General features: G+C 38.2%; 4 protein-coding genes across 4 annotated transcripts; 1 reads left to right on the forward strand and 3 right to left on the reverse strand.

Moving 5' to 3' along the window:
• The first annotated feature begins 509 nt into the window (after nucleotides 1–509).
• On the forward strand, nucleotides 510–2,981 carry LOC126795365 (proline transporter 2-like). Its single transcript, XM_050522215.1, has 9 exons — nucleotides 510–603; nucleotides 843–1,067; nucleotides 1,209–1,303; nucleotides 1,472–1,658; nucleotides 1,783–1,907; nucleotides 2,004–2,219; nucleotides 2,384–2,614; nucleotides 2,697–2,811; nucleotides 2,893–2,981. Exons 1-9 carry the CDS (start codon nucleotides 510–512, stop codon nucleotides 2,979–2,981), a joined length of 1,377 nt encoding a protein of 458 aa, XP_050378172.1.
• A 321-nt stretch (nucleotides 2,982–3,302) lies between these two features.
• LOC126795028 (putative pentatricopeptide repeat-containing protein At5g37570) lies at nucleotides 3,303–5,169 on the reverse strand. The gene has a single exon (XM_050521839.1). It carries the CDS (start codon nucleotides 5,167–5,169, stop codon nucleotides 3,463–3,465), a length of 1,707 nt encoding a protein of 568 aa, XP_050377796.1. The 3' UTR covers nucleotides 3,303–3,462.
• A 7,036-nt stretch (nucleotides 5,170–12,205) lies between these two features.
• On the reverse strand, nucleotides 12,206–14,312 carry LOC126795026 (aldehyde oxidase GLOX-like). Its single transcript, XM_050521837.1, has one exon. It carries the CDS (start codon nucleotides 14,014–14,016, stop codon nucleotides 12,295–12,297), a length of 1,722 nt encoding a protein of 573 aa, XP_050377794.1. The 5' UTR covers nucleotides 14,017–14,312; the 3' UTR covers nucleotides 12,206–12,294.
• A 183-nt stretch (nucleotides 14,313–14,495) lies between these two features.
• Nucleotides 14,496–17,520, reverse strand: LOC126795043 (E3 ubiquitin-protein ligase RGLG2-like). Its single transcript, XM_050521856.1, has 11 exons — nucleotides 17,212–17,520; nucleotides 16,871–16,955; nucleotides 16,655–16,795; nucleotides 16,456–16,572; nucleotides 16,279–16,376; nucleotides 16,079–16,158; nucleotides 15,854–15,959; nucleotides 15,628–15,755; nucleotides 15,329–15,524; nucleotides 15,089–15,145; nucleotides 14,496–15,002 (listed from the first exon to the last, which is right to left on the reverse strand). Exons 1-11 carry the CDS (start codon nucleotides 17,518–17,520, stop codon nucleotides 14,922–14,924), a joined length of 1,398 nt encoding a protein of 465 aa, XP_050377813.1. The 3' UTR covers nucleotides 14,496–14,921.
• Nucleotides 17,521–19,580: the final 2,060 nt, after the last annotated feature.

Consider the following 19,580-nt stretch of genomic DNA (forward strand, 5'->3'; position numbering starts at 1 on the left):
TCTCAAGTTCTTAGCGTTGGAAATTCACTTATCTTAATGTATAGCAAGAACATCTGCTCTCACATCCGGAAATTGTAAGGGAAGAACACTATCTTACTTCCCCAAGTGTCTCAAAATAGACGAACTAAGATTATGAAATGATTAAGACCATGAAAAGTCAATGGTTGAAATATGAAACTGTTTAACTAATTATAGACCTTCAAATATTGATGAGTTCAATCACATTGTTTTAAAACCACAGATTAAATGAAAAAGTTAAGTACTAGAATTTTTTGTTCTTCCTGAATCTAGGTGCAGAAACCTGCTTATAAAAGAATTTGCAGTTCGTTACTCTTCATAGAAGAAATTAGTGTGTGAAGATCAGAAGCGTCTTTGTAGTCAACAATACATGATTAAGGAGTTGTATCAATTCTGTTTGAATAAGTTCTGTATCTGTATTAAACAGTAAGAATACAGATACAACAAGCTTGCATATATGTGCTTGCTTTGAGAATTTTGTAGGTGCTGAAATGGAGGAATCAGAACTAAATCAAGGAACCCCAAGTAAGCAAAAAGCTCGGAGCAACGAATATGGCAACAAATCTGCTCATATCATAGGCAGTGGTAATACAAGTTATTTATATCCCTTCCAAAATTTCCTAAAATATTTCAAATTAAATCATCTGCATTATTACAAAAGGGTGCAGCTATTGCCACCCCACTATCTACTTTGTTCACCCCCTCTACTCATTTCACCCGCATTTTGATCTATTGTCTTGTTTCTTCTCTACATTTTAAGGCTATAGAATTTTTTTTCTAATTTGTAATTCTTGAATCTTAAATTATGAAGTAACTGGCTACAGATTCATGGCTACAAGTTGGGGTGATGTTGACAACAAGCTTCAATTGTGGGTACATATTGAGCTTTTCAAATCTTCAATTTGTGCCTTTAGGTTGGACATGGGGTATCATATGCCTGCTGTTTTTTGGGGTCTATACTTTTTATACTCACTGGCTTATTGCTGGTTTTCACATCATCAAAGGCCAAAGGTTTATCAGATTCAGAGATCTCATGGGCTATACATGTGGTGCGTCCCTCTTTTTATGACATAGCCCCGCTTGTACCTCTTTCAGTACCAAATTATTCTACTAAATGATACGTCACTTACATTATGATGAAACACTTTAAATTTAAAAGTAATTACTGAAATGTTATATCCTTTTTACAGGGAGTGAAATGTATTATGTCACCTTCTTCCTCCAATACTTGGTCATTATTCTTACAAACATGGGTTTCATTCTCCTTGGGGGAAGAGCGCTCAAGGTCCACTACCAATCCTATCTCAGTTGAGTATATGTTGCCCATTTCAAATCACCTAAAAGTGAAATGATCATTAGTACAGATACCATACATATGTGGTCGAAAATGTGACATGCACTAATCTATGTTTCTGCAATGAGAATCTGGCTGAAATTTATTCGACATTTGCAGGCGATAAACGATGAATACAGCGATAACCCTTGGAGGCTCCAATACTATATCGTTCTCACTGGAGTAGCCTTCTTCATTTTTGCATTCTGCGTTCCTACAATGTCTGAAATGGGAATTTGGCTCATCCCCTCTACAATTGTCACCTTTTGTTATGTTATCACACTCTTGGTGGTAGTAATCAACGATGGTATGCACCAACACCATACCAATATGAGATTCACACGTAGTTAAACCAATGCTCATTTATGCATTCCTCCATTTACAATGCTCAAGATTCATGGAGTAACTCAACTCTTTCTGGCATTCTGCAGGGAAAGATAACACAAACCATGATTACCATGTCTCTGGAAACCAAGAAGATAGGGTCTTCCAAGCCTTTAATGCAATCTCAGCAATTGTTGTGTGCAGTAGTTCAGGCTTACTACCAGAAATACAGGTTCATACCATCCAGAAAGGCAGAAATGGATCCATTCTAGCAATGATTAAGATTTATAGTGAATCTAATTCTGTATCATCTTTCTGGTATATGCAGTCAACTCTCCAAAAGCCTGAAGTGTCAAATATGAGGAAGGCTCTCTCTATGCAGTATACTGTGGGCATCGTATTTTACTATGGAGTTAGCATATCAGGATACTGGGCATATGGCTCAAGTGTATCTGATTACCTCCCCGATCAGCTGAGCGGTCCTAGATGGGTTAAGGTTCTCATAAACACTGCCGTTTTTCTACAATCCATAGTCTCCCAACATGTAAGAAATACTAATGATGCGTGAACAATGAAATCACACCAGTTCTACAATAGTAAGTTTCACAAACTTCACTTGCTTGATCCTTTGATTCTTCATTCTCATTACTGCACAATTTGTTATTCCAACACTTAACTTCTATTGTTTGGTTTTTCTAATCTCAACAGACATTTGTTATGCCAATTCATGAGGCCCTTGATACCTATTTCCTCCAAATGGATAAGAGCATGAACTCACTGGAAAATCACAAGAGGAGATTCTACCTTCGATTCCTCCTCTTTGCAGGAAATACATTCGTGGCAGCAGCTCTTCCTTTCATGTCGGACTTTGTAAACTTGTTTGGAGCATTAGCACTCATTCCTCTAACTCTCGTGTTCCCAAGTTTGATTTTTGTTAATGTAAGTTTTGTTACTTATTCACAATCAAGAGTGGTTAAGATTACTGAATATATTGCTCTTTTTGGCTTTCTTTTCTCACTAGGTCAAGGGAAAGACAGCTAGACTAGGAGAGAACTTATGGCATTGGTTCAACATTATTACTTTTTCTCTCCTAGCAATTGTTGCCACAATTGCTGCATTTAGATTGATAGTCAATAGTGTTGAGAAATATAACTTCTTTGCAGATCATTCTAAGCTGTAGACGTAGAGTCAAGTTTGTAGATTGTACCTGATGAAAGGTGTACAATATACTTTCTGCAACATTGTACATAGCATAAGTAGAGTGATTGCTGGAAGTTCACTATTTAAAAGAGAAAAAAAACGGTAAGAAGTCTGAATATATTACCTACTTTCTGCTCTGCATTATTTTCATTATGTTCTTTATCCCTGAAAGGATGTTCTTCCATGCAAAATTACATGATGTAAAGAAGCCAAAGATAATCTAGTGCAAGCCATGAGAACATAGTGCCTTGATGAGCTGAAGCTCAACCTATTATTGAGGAGAACAAGACGTACCAGGATTCTGTGATGACAGTGAGGATTTCCAGACCACTGTCTCGATATCTAGTAGCAATCTGTGCCAATTACTGGTTCACTGTCTTCAATATATTATAATTGGGATCTGTATACACAATTATCTCTGGCCACGCACTAACGCGGCTGGTTGCAAGAATAATCTATAACAAGCTAATACTTGCACATGCACTAACCTGGTTGTGAGAATAATCCATAACAAGCCGAATTTGTGCATTAATTCAGTTCCATGATGGCAGTATGCAAGAATACTACCATAAAAGAAGAAGTATCATTTAAATTTGATTTTTCAATAGAGTTGAATGGCCTTTGCTAATTTCAACCCAGCTAAAGCCAGGAAGCTTAATTCTACTTTTCTTGTTCATTGCTTCCCGCACTTTTCTGGCTTCATCCCATTGCTCTTTTGATGCGTAGATACTGGAAAGTAGCATATAATTTCCTGTATTCTCAGGCTCTAACTTGAAGAGCTTATCAGCAACACTTTCAGCAATCACTACATTTCCGTATGTTCTACATGCTGCAAGCAAAGCTCCCAACGCTCCAGGCTGTGGACCCATAGGCATGCCCTTGACTACATTGTGTGCCTCAGTAAGCTTCCCAGCACGTCCCAACATATCAACCACGCAAGCATAGAGATCTGCATCAGGCTGAATATTGTAATCTCTAGTCATGCTTTCCCAATAGATCATTCCATCTTCCACGAGTCCTGCATGGCCACAGGCAGTCAATACCCCAACAAATGTGATGTGATCAGGTATGATTTTCTCTGCCAGCATCCTCTGGAAGATCTCAAGCGCTTTATTCCCATGACCATGAGAAGCAAGACCTGTAATTATTGCACTGTAAGAGAACACATCCTTCCGAGGTATCTTCTCAAAAACATGACAAGCCTCTTCCATATTCCCACACTTGGCATGCATATCAACAAGTGCAGTGAGCACTTGCTCATTCTGTTCTATGCCTTCCCTCTCCACATACAATCCAATCCAATCTGCCAGATCAGCACGCCCTAACTGCGCCAGTGCAGACATCACAGCCGTCATAGTAAACGCATCGGGCTTCACCCCTGATTTATCCATCCTCCTAAAAACAGAAAGCGCTTCACTTGGCCTCCCACTCTGCGAATACCCTGATATCATAGCCGTCCAACAAATCAAACTCGGCTCACGCATTTCATCAAACAACCCCGTAGCCTTATCCATAAACCCATTCTTAGTATACCCCACCAGCATTGTAATCCACGAAACCCCATCCCTCTCTGGCATCCTATCAAAAACCTCCCTCGCCGCGACCACATCCCCACTATTCACATACCCCACAATCATCGCATTCCACGAAATCGCATTCCTCCCCTGCATTCTCTCAAAAAAAGCCGCTGCCATCTCCATCCCCACCCCACCCCTCGCGTGCGCCCCCAACACCGCGTTATACGACACCACATCTCTATAAGTCATTTCATCGAACACCTTCCTTGCATCCCCCAATCCCCCGCATTTCCCATACATGTCAATCAAAGCATTCGAAACCGGAAGCCAAAACCCGAACCCGGTCTTAACAACCCTCCCATGGACCTCCCCACCTCCGCAGACATCACACCTCGCCGCACACGAGTTCAAGATGAAAGGGTAGCTATAGTTATCGGGCCGGATTCCGGCGCGGACCATTCGGCGGTACAAGGCGAAGGCATCGGAGCAGAGCGAGGGGGCTTTGGAGAAGGCTCTGATGGCGTGGTTGAAGAGGGAAAGGTTTGGGTTGGGGAAGGAGGTGAAGACGCGGCGGGAGTGGTGAGGTGAGGAGAGAGAGGAGTAGAGGGAGATGAGAGTGGAGGCTAAGGAGGCGTTGCGGTGGAGGTTGGAGCGGAGGATGTGGGCGTGGATTTGCTTAAGGTGGCGGAGCGATGTGCAGGGTTTGAGAAGAGCGGCGGCTCCGTCGGCTTTGTTGTTCGGGTGGTGGTGTCTGGTGACCGTTGGCGATCTGATCATCGCAACAGTTTGAAAAGTTGGTTTGGTTTAACTGCTTCTGTTGCTCGTTTCGCGGCAAAAAAAAGGCACCACAAGGGCACTTCTGTCTTTTCTCGTATTATGAGAAAAACGAATTGTCGTCGGCAAATTCTTCCTAAGCCTAAGGTGTGGATTTGCTAGCTGTAGTTTTATATCTGTGCACTGTACACACATGTAGAAATTTACCAAGCCAAACTTGGTTCCATTCCTGGAATATCAATCAGAGATATAAACAAATCCACCAAGAAAATCTGTTAGATTGAAGACTTGTACTCTTGTAGTAGTCCAAAGCAATTAAAGATTTTGAATTCATAAACAGTCGTGTGAAACTAGAATATAAGGTGCACAGTTGGGGTGCACTGGTCTGATAGTTTTTTATAGGAACACAAAGTGTGACGTTCTTAATGTATATATGTCATATTCTTATGCTTTGTTACTTCTTATTTAGTTGTTTTAGGTTCATATTTGTCATTTCTATATTCTAAGGAGAGCTATTTCGAATTTGGAATGAATTGATGATGAAATTGTGCTAAGTGTTAGAACTCCTTATTGAGCTAGGATTCCTTACTCGACTATGATTCTACTTTCCTATTTTCATTCTTTCCTATTCCTTAATCGTCGAATTCTTTTCAGGAAAGACAAATCATATTTGGAAAGGAAGAAGAGATGTCGAGATGCATTTCTAGTTGAACAAGGAAATCATGTTCGAGTTGAAGAAGCAGAAGAGGAGGCCGGCCTAGCTACCCCTAGTTGGACCAAGAGATGTTGCCGTGCAGCCCTTAAGTGATCTCTCTATTGGACTTGGTTTACTACATCAAGTTGGATATGGAGTACATGAATCAAATCCATAACAAAGAGGATTTCAGTTTCCCAATTGGTTTCTATCTCCTTATGGGACGGCAAGATGGCTTCCTAGACTCCTATATATAGAGGCTCGGCCTCCCTATTCAGATCATCATCAGCCTTACATACAAACACAAGCCATAGCTCTGCCGAATTCATCCCTCACCCTTCAAAGAAATCCTAAAACCGATTCCACCATTCCCCACCAATCTATAGCCTTCAAGCACGCTTGTGAAGAAGGTTTCATCCCTTAGAAAGCCACGGCTATTCTTTGTGAGATCGCTTGATTGATAAAGTGTAACCATGATTCTCTCTATGTCTATTTCGGTTTTTGGTTTTTCTTGTTCTTGGATGATTATGCGATTTGTGTAGAGTAATCTTGTTTCGATTTTGTCTATGAGATAGTTACTTGATTCAATTTATATAAAGTTGCGATTTCATGTTTTAGTTCTATGATTTTGGTTTCTGCCGTGCCATGTTCTTGTGTGATTTCGAAAGTATTTAAGTGTTATGTATACGCTTGTAGCATGATATTTAGGTTGTTTGATTTATGACTTATGCTATGAACATGTTTATCTTTTCTATGTGATTTTCGAAATTGCATGATTGTTGGTTAAGTAGGTGACATGCTTAATGAATTCAACATGCGTGGCTTTGAAGTTGCATAATAGGATAAGTATGTTAGATTTCGATTAAGACCGCTTGGAATGAATCGAATGTGTTAAGTGTCTATGTGTTTAGGTTACTGCTTAGGACCCTAATTGCATGATCCAACCTTAGTCATTTATGATAGTGTCTCGGCATGACTCTTAAAGGAGGACTAGAATCTGATTTTTGTTAGCTTTACATGATTTGTTTGGTGTTTGTTTATGTGTTGGTTGGTTGATCACATGTATATATTAGTTTAGGTTTTATTTTCTGTTTTTATCTTTGATGCGAACCTATATCAAACTCTTTTATATCTTTATGAATTCGTTGTTAAATGTTTGTGATTCTAAGCCCTGGCTGGATCCCCGGTTTGTGAACGATATCCTCTTGCTTTATACTACTTACGATGCTTACAGGGTTAAATATTGATGTCGAGTAATCGAGCAATCATCAGTTTTGAAAGTTGATACACCAAAATGTAGAATCACCCGAAGTTGGGTCCTCAAGAAATGTCTCCACCAAAATGATTGAAAACAAAGCAATCTATGCTCTAACCATCTCCCACCGTCTAGGCTGCACGGAATCGGATACTGGTACGTGGAAGCGAAACGTTTGGAAACGCGGAAGCGTGTTTTTCAAAAAATTTAGGAAGCGGGTACGTTTTGGAAACGTCAAAATAAAAAAATATATAAATATATATATTATATAAAAAAAATAAATATAATAACAACATTTTAGTTTAAGTAACTCAAAATCTCAAATAAAAAAACATAAAAAAACCTTTATTTTTTGGAAACTCATTTTTCTGGAAACACGTTTCCGGGCGTTTCCGACACGTTTCCGGGCGTTTCCAGTGCGTTTCCGGACGTTTCCGGAGTGGTTCCGCTTCAGAAGCGGGAAACGTGGGTGTATGCACGTTTCCGTGCTTCCTAGCCCACCGTAAGCTATAACCCGATCTATAGTAGTATAGCATACCATAGTCTCTCACCGTAAGTTATTTTACATTCTCTAAATCTTTTTTATACCGTATAGCTACAATAATAGGCCAACTATAACATTCCAAATGATACGCTATAAGCTATATATTGTTTATTATTTTTTTTCTTTTTTTCTTTAAAACTCAACTGAGTTTTTAATCATTTCTCAATTATAGTTGTAATTTCCTTGTAACTTTGTTGATAACAAAAATTATACCATTACAAAGATCAAAACGAGCTCTTTCATTTGAACCTAATATTGAACATAATCTGACAAATTAATTTAGGACATAAAATTAACAGTGATTTCTAAAGAAGGAATATCACAACTTTTTCTTAATTATACCATATATTTATACATTACGGTGGGAAGCTATTGCAAAAGCTTCCAAGGCATCTTTAATATATTCCATTCATGCAAGCTATAAATACAACTATACCTTACCAAATATAGGGTACGGTGGCTGCTCTAATCTGTCTATCTATCTGTGCCAATGATTCGAAATTTCTGGTTAGTTCATTCTCGAAACAATATTTAGGATCTTTGTCAGAACATTTTACAGGGCAAGAACTTAATTGGAAGTTGAACTTGGTCTGGCTCTCTGTAGTCATGCTTGATTCACAAAGGATAATATAATGGTGTTCAATAAATAATGGGTCAAGAAAAGGACAATATCTGAGACGAAAACAAATGGAAAGTTGGCTTAATTTGTCAAATATATCTGGTTCATTACGCAGTTGTAGTCTCATCGGCAAATATAGGTGTAATATCATGTTTTCGATATTTACCTCGACGAAAAAATTTCTGCGACCACCCAGGGAGTTTTTACCTCATTACGCGGCAGAATGCTAGTCACAACTCACAAATTTGAGTTAAATATAGAAATAAATAAATATGGGGCGGGGGGTAAAATCTAACTTTTTTTTTTCCCTTTTCGATTACAATTCTAACTTCACTGTGTTAGGTAAAACGGTCAAAGATAATATGCACATGTATGAGATTCCAAATGAAAATTGTCAAATATGCACATCAGAATGAACATGACATTTTCTTCTTAAAAAAAAAGAAAGAACGAACATGACATTTTTTAGTGGAGCTGATCGACAAGTCTTTAGTTTGCTTCAGCGCTCTTTGGTCGTTAGATATATGAATTGCCAAAATGGCAAATTAAGAAACAAGGAAGTTGTGTCTGGCTCTCATCTACTACATGCATGATGCATACTAAACTAAGGCAGCATAAGTTTTCATCATAGAAAAGAAAAAAAGGCTGCATATGTTTCACGCCGATTCCTATCAAATCCAGATTAAGAACCATATAAGAAATTTCTTATGAGTGATAAAATAACATTGTGCATGGGAACTAGCTAGCAAACAAGATGAGCTTTCTCATTTGTCAAAAGAAAATGAAGATGAGCTTTGTCAGCTCAACACTCTCCAAGAGTCCAAGTCCTAACTTGGTATCATATATGGCGTGACCGTGCGAAGTCTTCCATTTCTGCAAGTTTCCCAATTTTTTTTTAAAACCACGCTTTCTCAATTTCCCATTTCTATCACCGTACACTTGCGCTAGCAAGCTGCCAAAAATATATAACCCCATGTGGCCACCAGGCCATGCCCATTTTGGAGAATTAAATTGTCATGTTTGTCAAATCAGTTGACTAATTAATTGAAAGGTTTTTTTGTTTTAATTAAAGATAATAGACTGAAAGGTTGAACGCAAATTGTTTGCTTAGAAGTCTCAATTTTCATTTCTCAAGTGTCACCAAGTTCTTCTGATCTCGCATTCTCAAATTGTTTTCTTCGAGTGCCTGATAAAAACATGCATATCCAGTTCAAAATTACAATAACTTCCACAAAAAGTAGTATATACTCCCGTGGCGCTTTAACAATATCAGCTTGTTATGTTTGCCAATAATTTCGTCGACATACTAATCAGTTGTTGAGGTTGATAACAACTGTTTGATAGAAATTGTTCAAAAACTATCTAAAAAATATTGAAGCAATACTAAACAGCAAAAATATGAGTGAGTGGTATGAGCGGGTGCAAAATACACACTTAATTCTCAGGAATTTGTTTTAAATGTCCTCATTTATGATTGTAATAATGTGTTTTCTTATCAGAAAAGTGACGCATCAAAAATTTGTTGATGAAATTTTCCAAGCTAAATCAGTAAGCAATAAGCATGCATGCATGGTGAATTAGTCCAGGGTAATATTATTATAGCAGCTGAAATTGTTTGGGGACCAAGTAGTCATCAATTCATGAATTCATTATTTGCTAAATAAGCAAAACATCTCAGCTGAAATTGTTGACGCTTTTGATCGATGACTACTCGATTGTGATCTGCTGATTAGGGGTGGCACTTCCGACCGGAAAACCGAAAACCGAGCCGAATACAAAGAATTGAAATTTAGAAAATCGAACCGAACTGAATCAATCGGTTTAGTTTCTGGTTTCGACACATAAGAAATTGAACCGAACTGAAAACCGAACTATTTATAAAATAATGTCGTTTTACGTTTATCTTATTGAATATTTGATTTGATTAATGTGATTTTTGGTTTATATCATATATAATTATATGTTTATCTTTTGTAGTGTTATATATGTATATATAATCATCTATGTATATATATGTAAGCCCATATATATATATATATTTCAAATAAATTTGTTAAAACAAACATATATATATATATATATATATATAAGTGAATGTGTAATTACTAAATCCGCCTCAATATGAAGCAACTATATGAAAAAAAATTATCGGGATCGATCGATACCAGTCGATATGATTGATATATATATTTAGTGACCTTGTAAAAATTCATCAAATTCGGACCTCGTTTGACCGTCGGAATTTCCGGTAAACCGAAAACAACACTAATATGTCAAAAGGGAAGACTCATTACCAAAATGTGAACACCGAAAGCCGTTTGCATATCTGAAATCACCTAATTTTTATCACCAATTGTGTGCGGTCGCACCAAGGAAACCCATTTGGCAAAGCCCCGGTCAATGAGGATTTTAATATGTCAAAACGCCTCTTTTTTAATTGACCGTTGGTACGAATGATCAAACTATGTCCAAAACGGACGAAATTTTTACAGGGTCCCTAAATATATATACTGATCACATATGCTGGTGTCAATCAATCATATTTCGAACTAGAGTTGGCGATCGCCTAAGTGTCAACTAATGTATCACAACCTTTATATTAGGTTTAAAATAAAACTATCGCATTATGAAGCGGCTATATGAAGAAAAATTCTTGAGATCGATCCACACCAGCCGATCTAATCAATATATATATTTAGTGACCCTATAAAAATTTCATCCAATTCGGACCTCGTTTGACCGTCGACATTTTCGGTAAATCGAAAACACCACTAATATGCCATTAGGGATGACCTATTACAAATATGCGAATGCCGAAAGCCGTTTGCATATTTAAAATCACCTAATTTTTGTTAACTATTGTGCGCGGGCGCACTGAAGAAATCTATTTGGCAAAGCCCCGGTTAATGGGGTTTCAATATGTCAAAACACATTTTGTTTAGTTGACCGTTGGTACGAACGGTCAAACCATGTCCAAAATGGACGAAATTTTTACGGGTTCTCTGAATATATATACCGATCACATCTACTGGTGTCGATCGACAATATTTCGAACTGGAGTTTTCGATCGCCGAAGTGTCCACTAATGTATCATAACCTTTATATTATGTTTATAATAAAACTATCACATTATGAACGACTATATGAAGAAAACTTATCGGAATTGATCGACACCATCCGATGTGATCAGTATATATATTTAGTGATCATTTTAAAATTTCATCCAATTCGAACCTCGTTTGACCGTCGGAATTTCCGGTAAACCAAAAACAACACTAATATTCCCTAAGGGGAGACCCATTACCAAGATGCGAATGCGGAAAGTTGTTTACATATTTGAAATCACATAATTTTTTTCATCGATCATGCGTGGTCGCAACGATGAAACTCATTTGGCAAAGACCCGGTCAATGGGGTTTTATTATGTGGAAACGCCTCTTTTTTGGTTGACCGTTGGCACAGACGGTCAAACCATGTTCAAAATAGATGAAATTTTTACATGGTCCCTAAATATATATATTGATCACATCTATTGGTGTCAATCAACAATATTTCGAAACTAGAATTTATTTGTGACTTTTTTAGAATGTTTTATAATAATTATTTTATTGTTTAAAATCCTTAAATTAGAGTATTATATTTTGTTCCTATACAAGCCCGCAAGACCCGTTGACGAGCCATCGATTCAATCCGGTTTAAAAAAAAACCAAAAAAAACTAACCGAATCGAACGGTTTGGTTTTCAGTTCGGTTTCCGGTTTGAGCCCAAAACCAAACCGTTTGGACCGAATTCCACGATGTTGCAGTACTCTCTATACTAGACTCACCTATATTGAAAATCTAAAACAAAAGAAGACACTCAAGACAGATATTTTGCTAATGAAAAGTCTGTATATATGAAGCTTTATAGTACACGGTAGATCTTATACGTACTGGTAGATATTCTTCCCAATAATATATGGGCGTATCACTATTTAATCTTTATGCATCAAACATTTTGGGGACACTGTGTGTAAATCAAGAACGACCTCCTGAACTCTGTAGGATCCTCATCCATTGAGACACACTAGGAATTCCACCATTAACAACAGTGAGCAAGTAATAACCAGCTGGTGCAACCGAAGGCGACGGAGGAGCCTCCAACACTGCAACTACCCATCCATTTTTGTCCCTCACCAAACTCTTGCACCTCAGCCTCAACACCCTCTGATTCATCGATATCGAGTGTGACGTAAATGGCGGAGCATAGGCAGTGAACTCCACCGCACTGCTCGGCTTAGTACCTAGCCAAAACCGCACAGTGAACTCTCTACTGTACCTCACACCATAAACATTGGTATGGCCATAGTGTACGGTCACATTAGTAGGTCTAAATTGATGATGCTTACTGCCCATATAGTCTGGAACAAATGCTTGTAGCCTGAGCTCAGTTGGGTATGCCACATCTTCGAAAATGTATCTATTATGAGGGTTACTTCCAGCAACTAAAACCCTCCCATCAGGTAAGAGAACGGCCGAGGAGTGATGCACTCTAGGGATTCTTGTGGCCTTGAGCACTGAGAACCTTTTGCCTAGTGGCTTCTTTGGGTGGTAAAGGTAAGGCTCGAGTGAAGCGTTTCTCGCATAGTTCCAACCTGCAGTACCACATTTAGCCCCGTTGATGATCAGGACATCTCCAGTTGGGAGCAGCAGCATGTCGCTTAGGAGGCGCGGACCGGGCATGTACTCCATGTTCCACTTGTGTCTGTTACCTGTGATCACCATTCTTCCACAAGAGCTCAAGCCTTCCAAGTATCTGCCGTTTCTTGCTGCTCTAAAAGCTCCATTGGCCGCACCACCGCACACCACGACTTCAGCCTTTTCATAGCTGTCTGTGTAGTCTAAAGGGAGAATGACCGAGGAGCCAGAGCTCGGATAGTTCCTAGAGCCATCTCCTGGTATGCGTGGGAAGTGCTTGACCACCCTGTTCTCTCGGTAGTTGAAGAGAATGGAGTCTCGGTTGGCGAAGACGAACAATCTGCCATTTGGACAAATGTGAAGGAAGGGATAGAGGTTGTTCCCTCCTTCTCTTCTTTCATATGTGTTGCGCAGGAATGGAAAGTGGAAAGAGCCTTCATTGGAGTACTGCTTTGGTATATATTCATAAGTGAATACCCTTCTTCCACCTACCACAATAACCCGATCCTCGTCTGGGAGTAGTAGACTGGAAGCATACCAACGCTCATTTGCCAGTGATTGCGCCGATTCGCTCCAATCGCAGTCATCATTTCCCCCACAAGGACTGAAGTATCGCACTCCTTGAGCACCGGTTCCATGTCCACCGGTTTGTAGAAGTGTCCCATTGCTCAAGAAAGAACCTGAGGAGCACCATGTATCAGTGGTAAGCCTCAGAGGTCTCAGCTTGTTACCAGCAATGTCATACTCCACCGAGTGAGCATAGCATGATGAGTCTGCTAAGTCATCGCGCGTTTTACACCTAGTTCCATTGTAGCGCCTTCGAAGCTGGTGCCCCGAAGGGCCTGCTTCTGTTTGATCAAAGATCACCACCGTGTTGTGGTGAGTTAACGCCATATGCATTGCCACCACTTCAGTGTTGTCCAGAAGCAGCTGCCATTGCCCTTTCCCATCTCCTTTCGACGCCGTCCCAGCCGCAGCAGTACATCCAATACAATGCAATGTGAAGAACAAAGCAGAGATCATGGAAGAGATTACAGTCGGGAAGTGATTGTGGGACGCCATGTGAGATTGCGAGTGCAAGAGTGTATCTTCTGGTGAAATTGAATTACGTGGGAAGAGTGTAAGTCATCCATATTTATAATCTGGTTTGCTAACTATGGTCCGTTCAACCCCAAAAAATTAGTGGAGATGTTCTAAAACAGTCTTGCTGTGAAGGATTGGAAGCTTTATTTTATCATTTGGGTTTGGTTAGTAACTGGAAAGATGCAGGTCAATTCTCCATACTTGCAAATGGAAACCGGATTGCTAAACTGCAGTCATTTATCCTAGAAGTTCTCCATACTTTTCTAGAGTGAGTCTTTGGCTGATGAACTGATCCCAAAAGTCTCAATAATTGAGCAGGATGAATCTTTTGCTGATTCTACAAAATTTCCAGGAGCTCCACCAGCCGTCAAAACTAAAAGATATAAAATACAGAACCTAATAACCCCTATATGTAAAATCCACAGCATGTCAAACCTTCCACAGTTCCACTGATCTCAAAACAATGTAATACCATGGGTAATGGTCAGTAGGCAAACTTTATTCAGGTGATAATATATTGTAATGTATTTTGTACATATGTGGACCAATGGCAATACTTATCGTACACTTGATCTTAGCCAAAAGGCCGAGAAAGGTATGCAATGCTTATAGTACTTACATATATAGAATTTAACTGAACCAAGAAAAAATGTTTAAAAACAAAAAATCAAAACAAATACAGAACCACGACATAGTAGATGTTCATTTTGGAGTTGCTTAGGATAATGGACATGATGCAAAATCCAGGAAGACTTGAGATATGTACAGGGACCGAGTTCCTCCCAATGGAAGAAAAAATTGCAAAGAAATAAATTGGGTTAAACGTTGAAAAAGCAGGTCAAAAGCTCAGGCTTTTGCTTGAGAGGATTTGGGCGAACTAATACTTAATAGAGCTTTATCCTAGTTTCAATGGTGCTTCGGCAAATTGGGCATAACTGAAGATCTTGTCCACAGTCGCAGCATGTCTGAAAATTATATTGGAAAATTACAACAACAAAATATATATATATTCAATCCCCCTGTAAAGTGTAACATTAAATAATTGTGTTACCTGATGTCCACAACCAAATGCCATATTCTTCGGATCAGTTAAGCAAATGGGACAGACCTTTCAGAAACACAAAAAAGAGAAGTATGAAATAAGAGTACCGTATAATTATGGGGATATACTGCAGCAACTAGAGATCTAACCGATATATTAATCTACAGTTCATCACTATGTCATGCATTGTCAACATAAAAAGTATGATTCAAAGAATAAAAACAAGTATTTATAAGGACAGGAGTGTACATGATTGTCAGAAGCAGAAGAGGAAGCAGAAGCAGCAGGACGGGCTCTGCTATTGCTAACATCCTGATGTTGTGGCCTGGAAGGTGCAGTTGGACGAAAACTATTTGCACGTGAAGGTTTTGGGGTGCCAAAGGAAGCAGAACCATAATGAGGAGGGGGAAGCGGGATCCTATCTACAGCCTTCCCTCTTGTCACACTACATGAGCCATGTAAGAAAACATGAATCTTAAATGAATTTATGTACCCAAGCAACAACAGAAAATCCCTTAAAGCCCACCACACAGAAGTTAAACTATTACCCCAATATACCAAGCTCTAGCGTCGCTTTATACTGAGAGGGTATTTCCATCAAGGCTGCAAGAGCAAATTCTGCTTCTTTTCTTGAGCGGTCTGTATTCTTTGACATGATGTCTGTAAAATTCACAAACTACAAAAGACAAAAGAATGCAGTGTTTCTCAGGTTATCATCAATATTTGTAAAAGTTCTCCACCAAAATGGTATGGACACTAACTAGAACTACTCGCCTGGAAGTTATCAAAGGCTCGTGCAGGAATGTTATCATCAAATTCTTTCATCATGTCCCATGGTCCATCTCCAACTCCAACTACTATAATTGACAATGGGTATTCACTACATTATAACAAGCACATCATAAGACAAATAGTTAGAGACACTAAGGGAAACAAGCAAGTCATATCTATAGAATGTTAAGAATATGACCAAGGTAAATAAGCATCCTAAGTATCCACCTTGCTTTGACAATTGCACCAACAGTTTTCTTTTCCTGAGGGCTTAACTGGCCACGACCAGTGTCAACACTTCTAGTCACCTGAGACGATTTAGAGTATCAATATTAAACCATCAGGAAACCTTATTGCAATGTAAAGCCTTTGCTGCTCAAACAAAAAACTTTCAAAGTAGAATAGATAGGAAACCAAAACTAATATACCTGCCCATCAGCTATTATCACTAAGACATGATACTGACCACCACTTTGCTCAACTATAGTGATTGCCATTTCAATGATAGGCGCAAATGATGTGGGTCCTGTCAAAAGAAAAAAGAGTATAAATCCACCATAATCAAACTACCAGCCAAAGGGAGAGGGTGGAGGACAAACTGCAACCTGCAAGTCGTAGCTGAGGGACTAATTCTCTATACCGTCTTAAAACTTCTTCAAAACCGTTGCAGTAGGTGTCCTCATCCGGGTAGAAACTGAAAACTTCTTGGTCGTGGGTTGATGCTGCAAATACATAAAAATCACATAAAATCTCTATCATAAAAAGGATAAATTTGAAAATTACTACAGCTCTTAGATGAAATACCATCTCCAAATCCATAACAAGGAATCATGTTATCCTCATCAAAAGAGGATAATGTTTTCCCAATAATTGCTATTGCTTGTTCATAGGGATTTTGCTCTTCTCCAATGTGATGCAAGCTTTTCCGGTGAAATGACCTAGCGCCTGGTACAAAAGCATGTCAATGATGTCTCACCGAAACTTATTAAAAGACTTTCCTAGCACCTAGACGGGACATACCTGTCCACTCATTGCTCTTTGTGAAATCAATACCCACAATGAGATTTGATGACTCTAGACCAGCACGCGCCAATGCATCTGTAACCTATTCAAAATATAAGAAGGAAGAATTTTTTTTACTTACTCAAGGTTCATTAGAAATTAGAATGATTCAATGATCTAAACCAACACTTGCTTTGAACATGGGTGAGATTAGGAATAAATTGCTCTTCTCATTTTACTGGAGGATGGTCAAAAAGTACATTTCCCTCAAACAAACTACATAATGTAATAGAAATTGGCTATACTTTAGAGTCTGCAATTACTTCAATTAGATACTTGGGATATCATTTCTGCATTACCTGGTCCAGGCTGTTATAATTGTCATCTATCTTCGAATACTTTCTTTCCAACTTTTTTTTTGACTCTGATCCCCAAGCACCGCCACCGTAGCTTTGAGTTGGAGGTGCATAATGTTGCTGCTGGCCACTGTCATGGCTTGTAGGTGCATATGGTTGTGCATAATGTTGCTGCTGGCCACTGTCATGGCTTGTAGGTGCATATGGTTGTGCATAAGGTGCCTGTTCATAATTCTGATGATTCCAAGAAGATGATCTAGACGAAAAAGAAGACTGTCTTGACGAGCTACTTTTTGAAGTTATCCCACCCATCAATTCTATATTCTACTAAAACACTGCACATTGAACAAACGGAGAACTTCGTTGTCAAACCAGTGAGAAATTACCCTTTACAAAGCTCACCAATTATATCAGATCAAAAGAACACATATCACGGGAATTCATATCATGAACGTGCATATTATTTCAGTCTAAACAAAACTTGGGGATCACATTAAGATAAACTACGTAAACGAATCACATCAACAAAATACTGTCCAGAATCTTTGGTTTTATATTCTTCTCAAGAAAGTTGCAAAAAATGAATTAAACAACCCGAAGCCACACTTGTCAAAAAAAAAAACTGTCAGCTTCTCAAAATGGGGCTGCTTTCAATACATAAACTGCCACAAGCATGTGAACACAGTTTTGATATTGGGATCAGTATAACTCAGCATAATCTAGAAGACTACACATTCTGGGTGCCACACCAAAAGTGAAAAGCAAAACCTTTATGCACCCAACAACCAGATACTTACTCTATCATCCCAATCCTTAACAAAAATCTACAAAGACCCGATCTTTACCAGAACCAAAATTCCACAATTCGTATAAAGGTTCGACCTTTTTCAGCAGATTCATATATATAGCGCAGAATTTGAAGACGCAATGCAAAATTTGAATCGGTACCTCTGGGAGAGAACGTCAACTGTTGCATTTGAGAATTGAAGATGTCAATGAGACAGGAACTTGCAGAGAAGAAGACTTGGATTGAAGTCTATGGAAAAGAGATGGATAGACACATAAGGACTGACGTCGTCGTTTTCTGGTGGAGGTATTTTCCACGAAGTTTCATCAAAGGAAAAAATTTACGTCTCGCTTTCCCATGATTGGCTAATACCGACTTTATTTCTATTTCTATTTCTATTTTTGGAAAATAAAAATCGACTCACTCAGGCTGAGACTAATTGTAGCATTCTAATTATTTATCTGATCAGTCTAATTAGTATCACGAACATAATTTTATAGAATAAATAATATCTCAATATTAATATTCAGGTATTCAGATTTCAGAAGAAATACCTCAAAAATAGGAGAAGTACCTCATATGTAAACCATTTTGAAACTTTATTGTTGGTGGCAGTTCATCTACATCTCCAATCTTATCCATCTTTGTGTAATTGAGAATTGAAAAGAAAATCGCTTTCAAGCAATCTCTGTCTTCCCATTTATATTAGACTTGTGCAAACATCAATTAGTTGGTGTATGGGGAATTGTGGATAGCCGACTATACTGGTAAACTTAATAATAATTATAACTTCTAAGAAAATCTAACTAAATAAGGACTTTGCATGATGTGTGGGTCAAAAATTGTTCCTACTTCGGCCTAAAGGCAAATATACCTCAATTTCTCAGCTCCTTCCCCATCAACTCACTTTGCTAGTGGGAAACTTGGACTTTGAAGCGCAAAGACACATGCTACGCAATCATGAATAAGATACAATCACACATTTTTAACAATTTCATTTATTTTCTTGGTCCTTTTTCTATAATTAGTGAGGTTGAGATTTAATTCGAAATCAAGTCTGTGTGTGTATAGAATTAGTTCATAATGTACCCTAGCTTTTATACAAATAACTCTACAATGAACTCTACTCGTATCCATTCAAGACTTCGTGTCTTTATTTATAAGTTATTATCGAGCAGGTATGCCAAAGAATTAGATAATAAAACATATAAAGAATGTTGAAATAATTCATTTGAGTGTAGATTTAAAAAAAAATTTAAGTTTGGGGTTAACTTCAAAAAGGCTCTAAAAATGAGTTTATGTCTAATTTTCTCCAAAACTATAGAATCTCTCTACCATACTCTAAATCTGTAATGTTTTGTTTTTTTATAAGAAACAATTAGGTTATATAAATATTTTTGTGGCATGAATAACCATTACATACCAATCTGCTGATAATAACATCAGATAAGAAGTTATAAGTCTAAACTCAAAACCAGTATGCGGCATGAACTATTCTTTGGTCATAAGCGCATATTGAACTAAGTAAGTCTACGCCACGACAGTACAACATAGCAATAGGGACTAAACTAAAAACTAAAAATAG

The sequence above is a fragment of the Argentina anserina genome, chromosome 5, assembly GCF_933775445.1.
Source record: "Argentina anserina chromosome 5, drPotAnse1.1, whole genome shotgun sequence".
Lineage (NCBI taxonomy): Eukaryota > Viridiplantae > Streptophyta > Magnoliopsida > Rosales > Rosaceae > Argentina > Argentina anserina.

What these genes read in the sequence shown, in the direction of transcription:
- LOC126795365 (XM_050522215.1), top strand. Translation starts at nt 510, where the DNA reads ATGGAGGAATCAGAACTAAATCAAGGAACCCCAAGTAAGCAAAAAGCT. An exon ending in TGCTCATATCATAGGCAGTG is followed by an intron (nt 604 to 842) that starts GTAATACAAGTT and finishes AACTGGCTACAG; the next exon opens with ATTCATGGCTACAAGTTGGG. An exon ending in AATCCATAGTCTCCCAACAT is followed by an intron (nt 2,220 to 2,383) that starts GTAAGAAATACT and finishes TAATCTCAACAG; the next exon opens with ACATTTGTTATGCCAATTCA.
- LOC126795043 (XM_050521856.1), bottom strand. Translation starts at nt 17,520, where the DNA reads ATGGGTGGGATAACTTCAAAAAGTAGCTCGTCAAGACAGTCTTCTTTT. An exon ending in CCCTCAGCTACGACTTGCAG is followed by an intron (nt 16,377 to 16,455) that starts GTTGCAGTTTGT and finishes TTCTTTTGACAG; the next exon opens with GACCCACATCATTTGCGCCT. An exon ending in CATTTGGTTGTGGACATCAG is followed by an intron (nt 15,003 to 15,088) that starts GTAACACAATTA and finishes TATAATTTTCAG; the next exon opens with ACATGCTGCGACTGTGGACA.
- LOC126795028 (XM_050521839.1), bottom strand. Translation starts at nt 5,169, where the DNA reads ATGATCAGATCGCCAACGGTCACCAGACACCACCACCCGAACAACAAA.
- LOC126795026 (XM_050521837.1), bottom strand. Translation starts at nt 14,016, where the DNA reads ATGGCGTCCCACAATCACTTCCCGACTGTAATCTCTTCCATGATCTCT.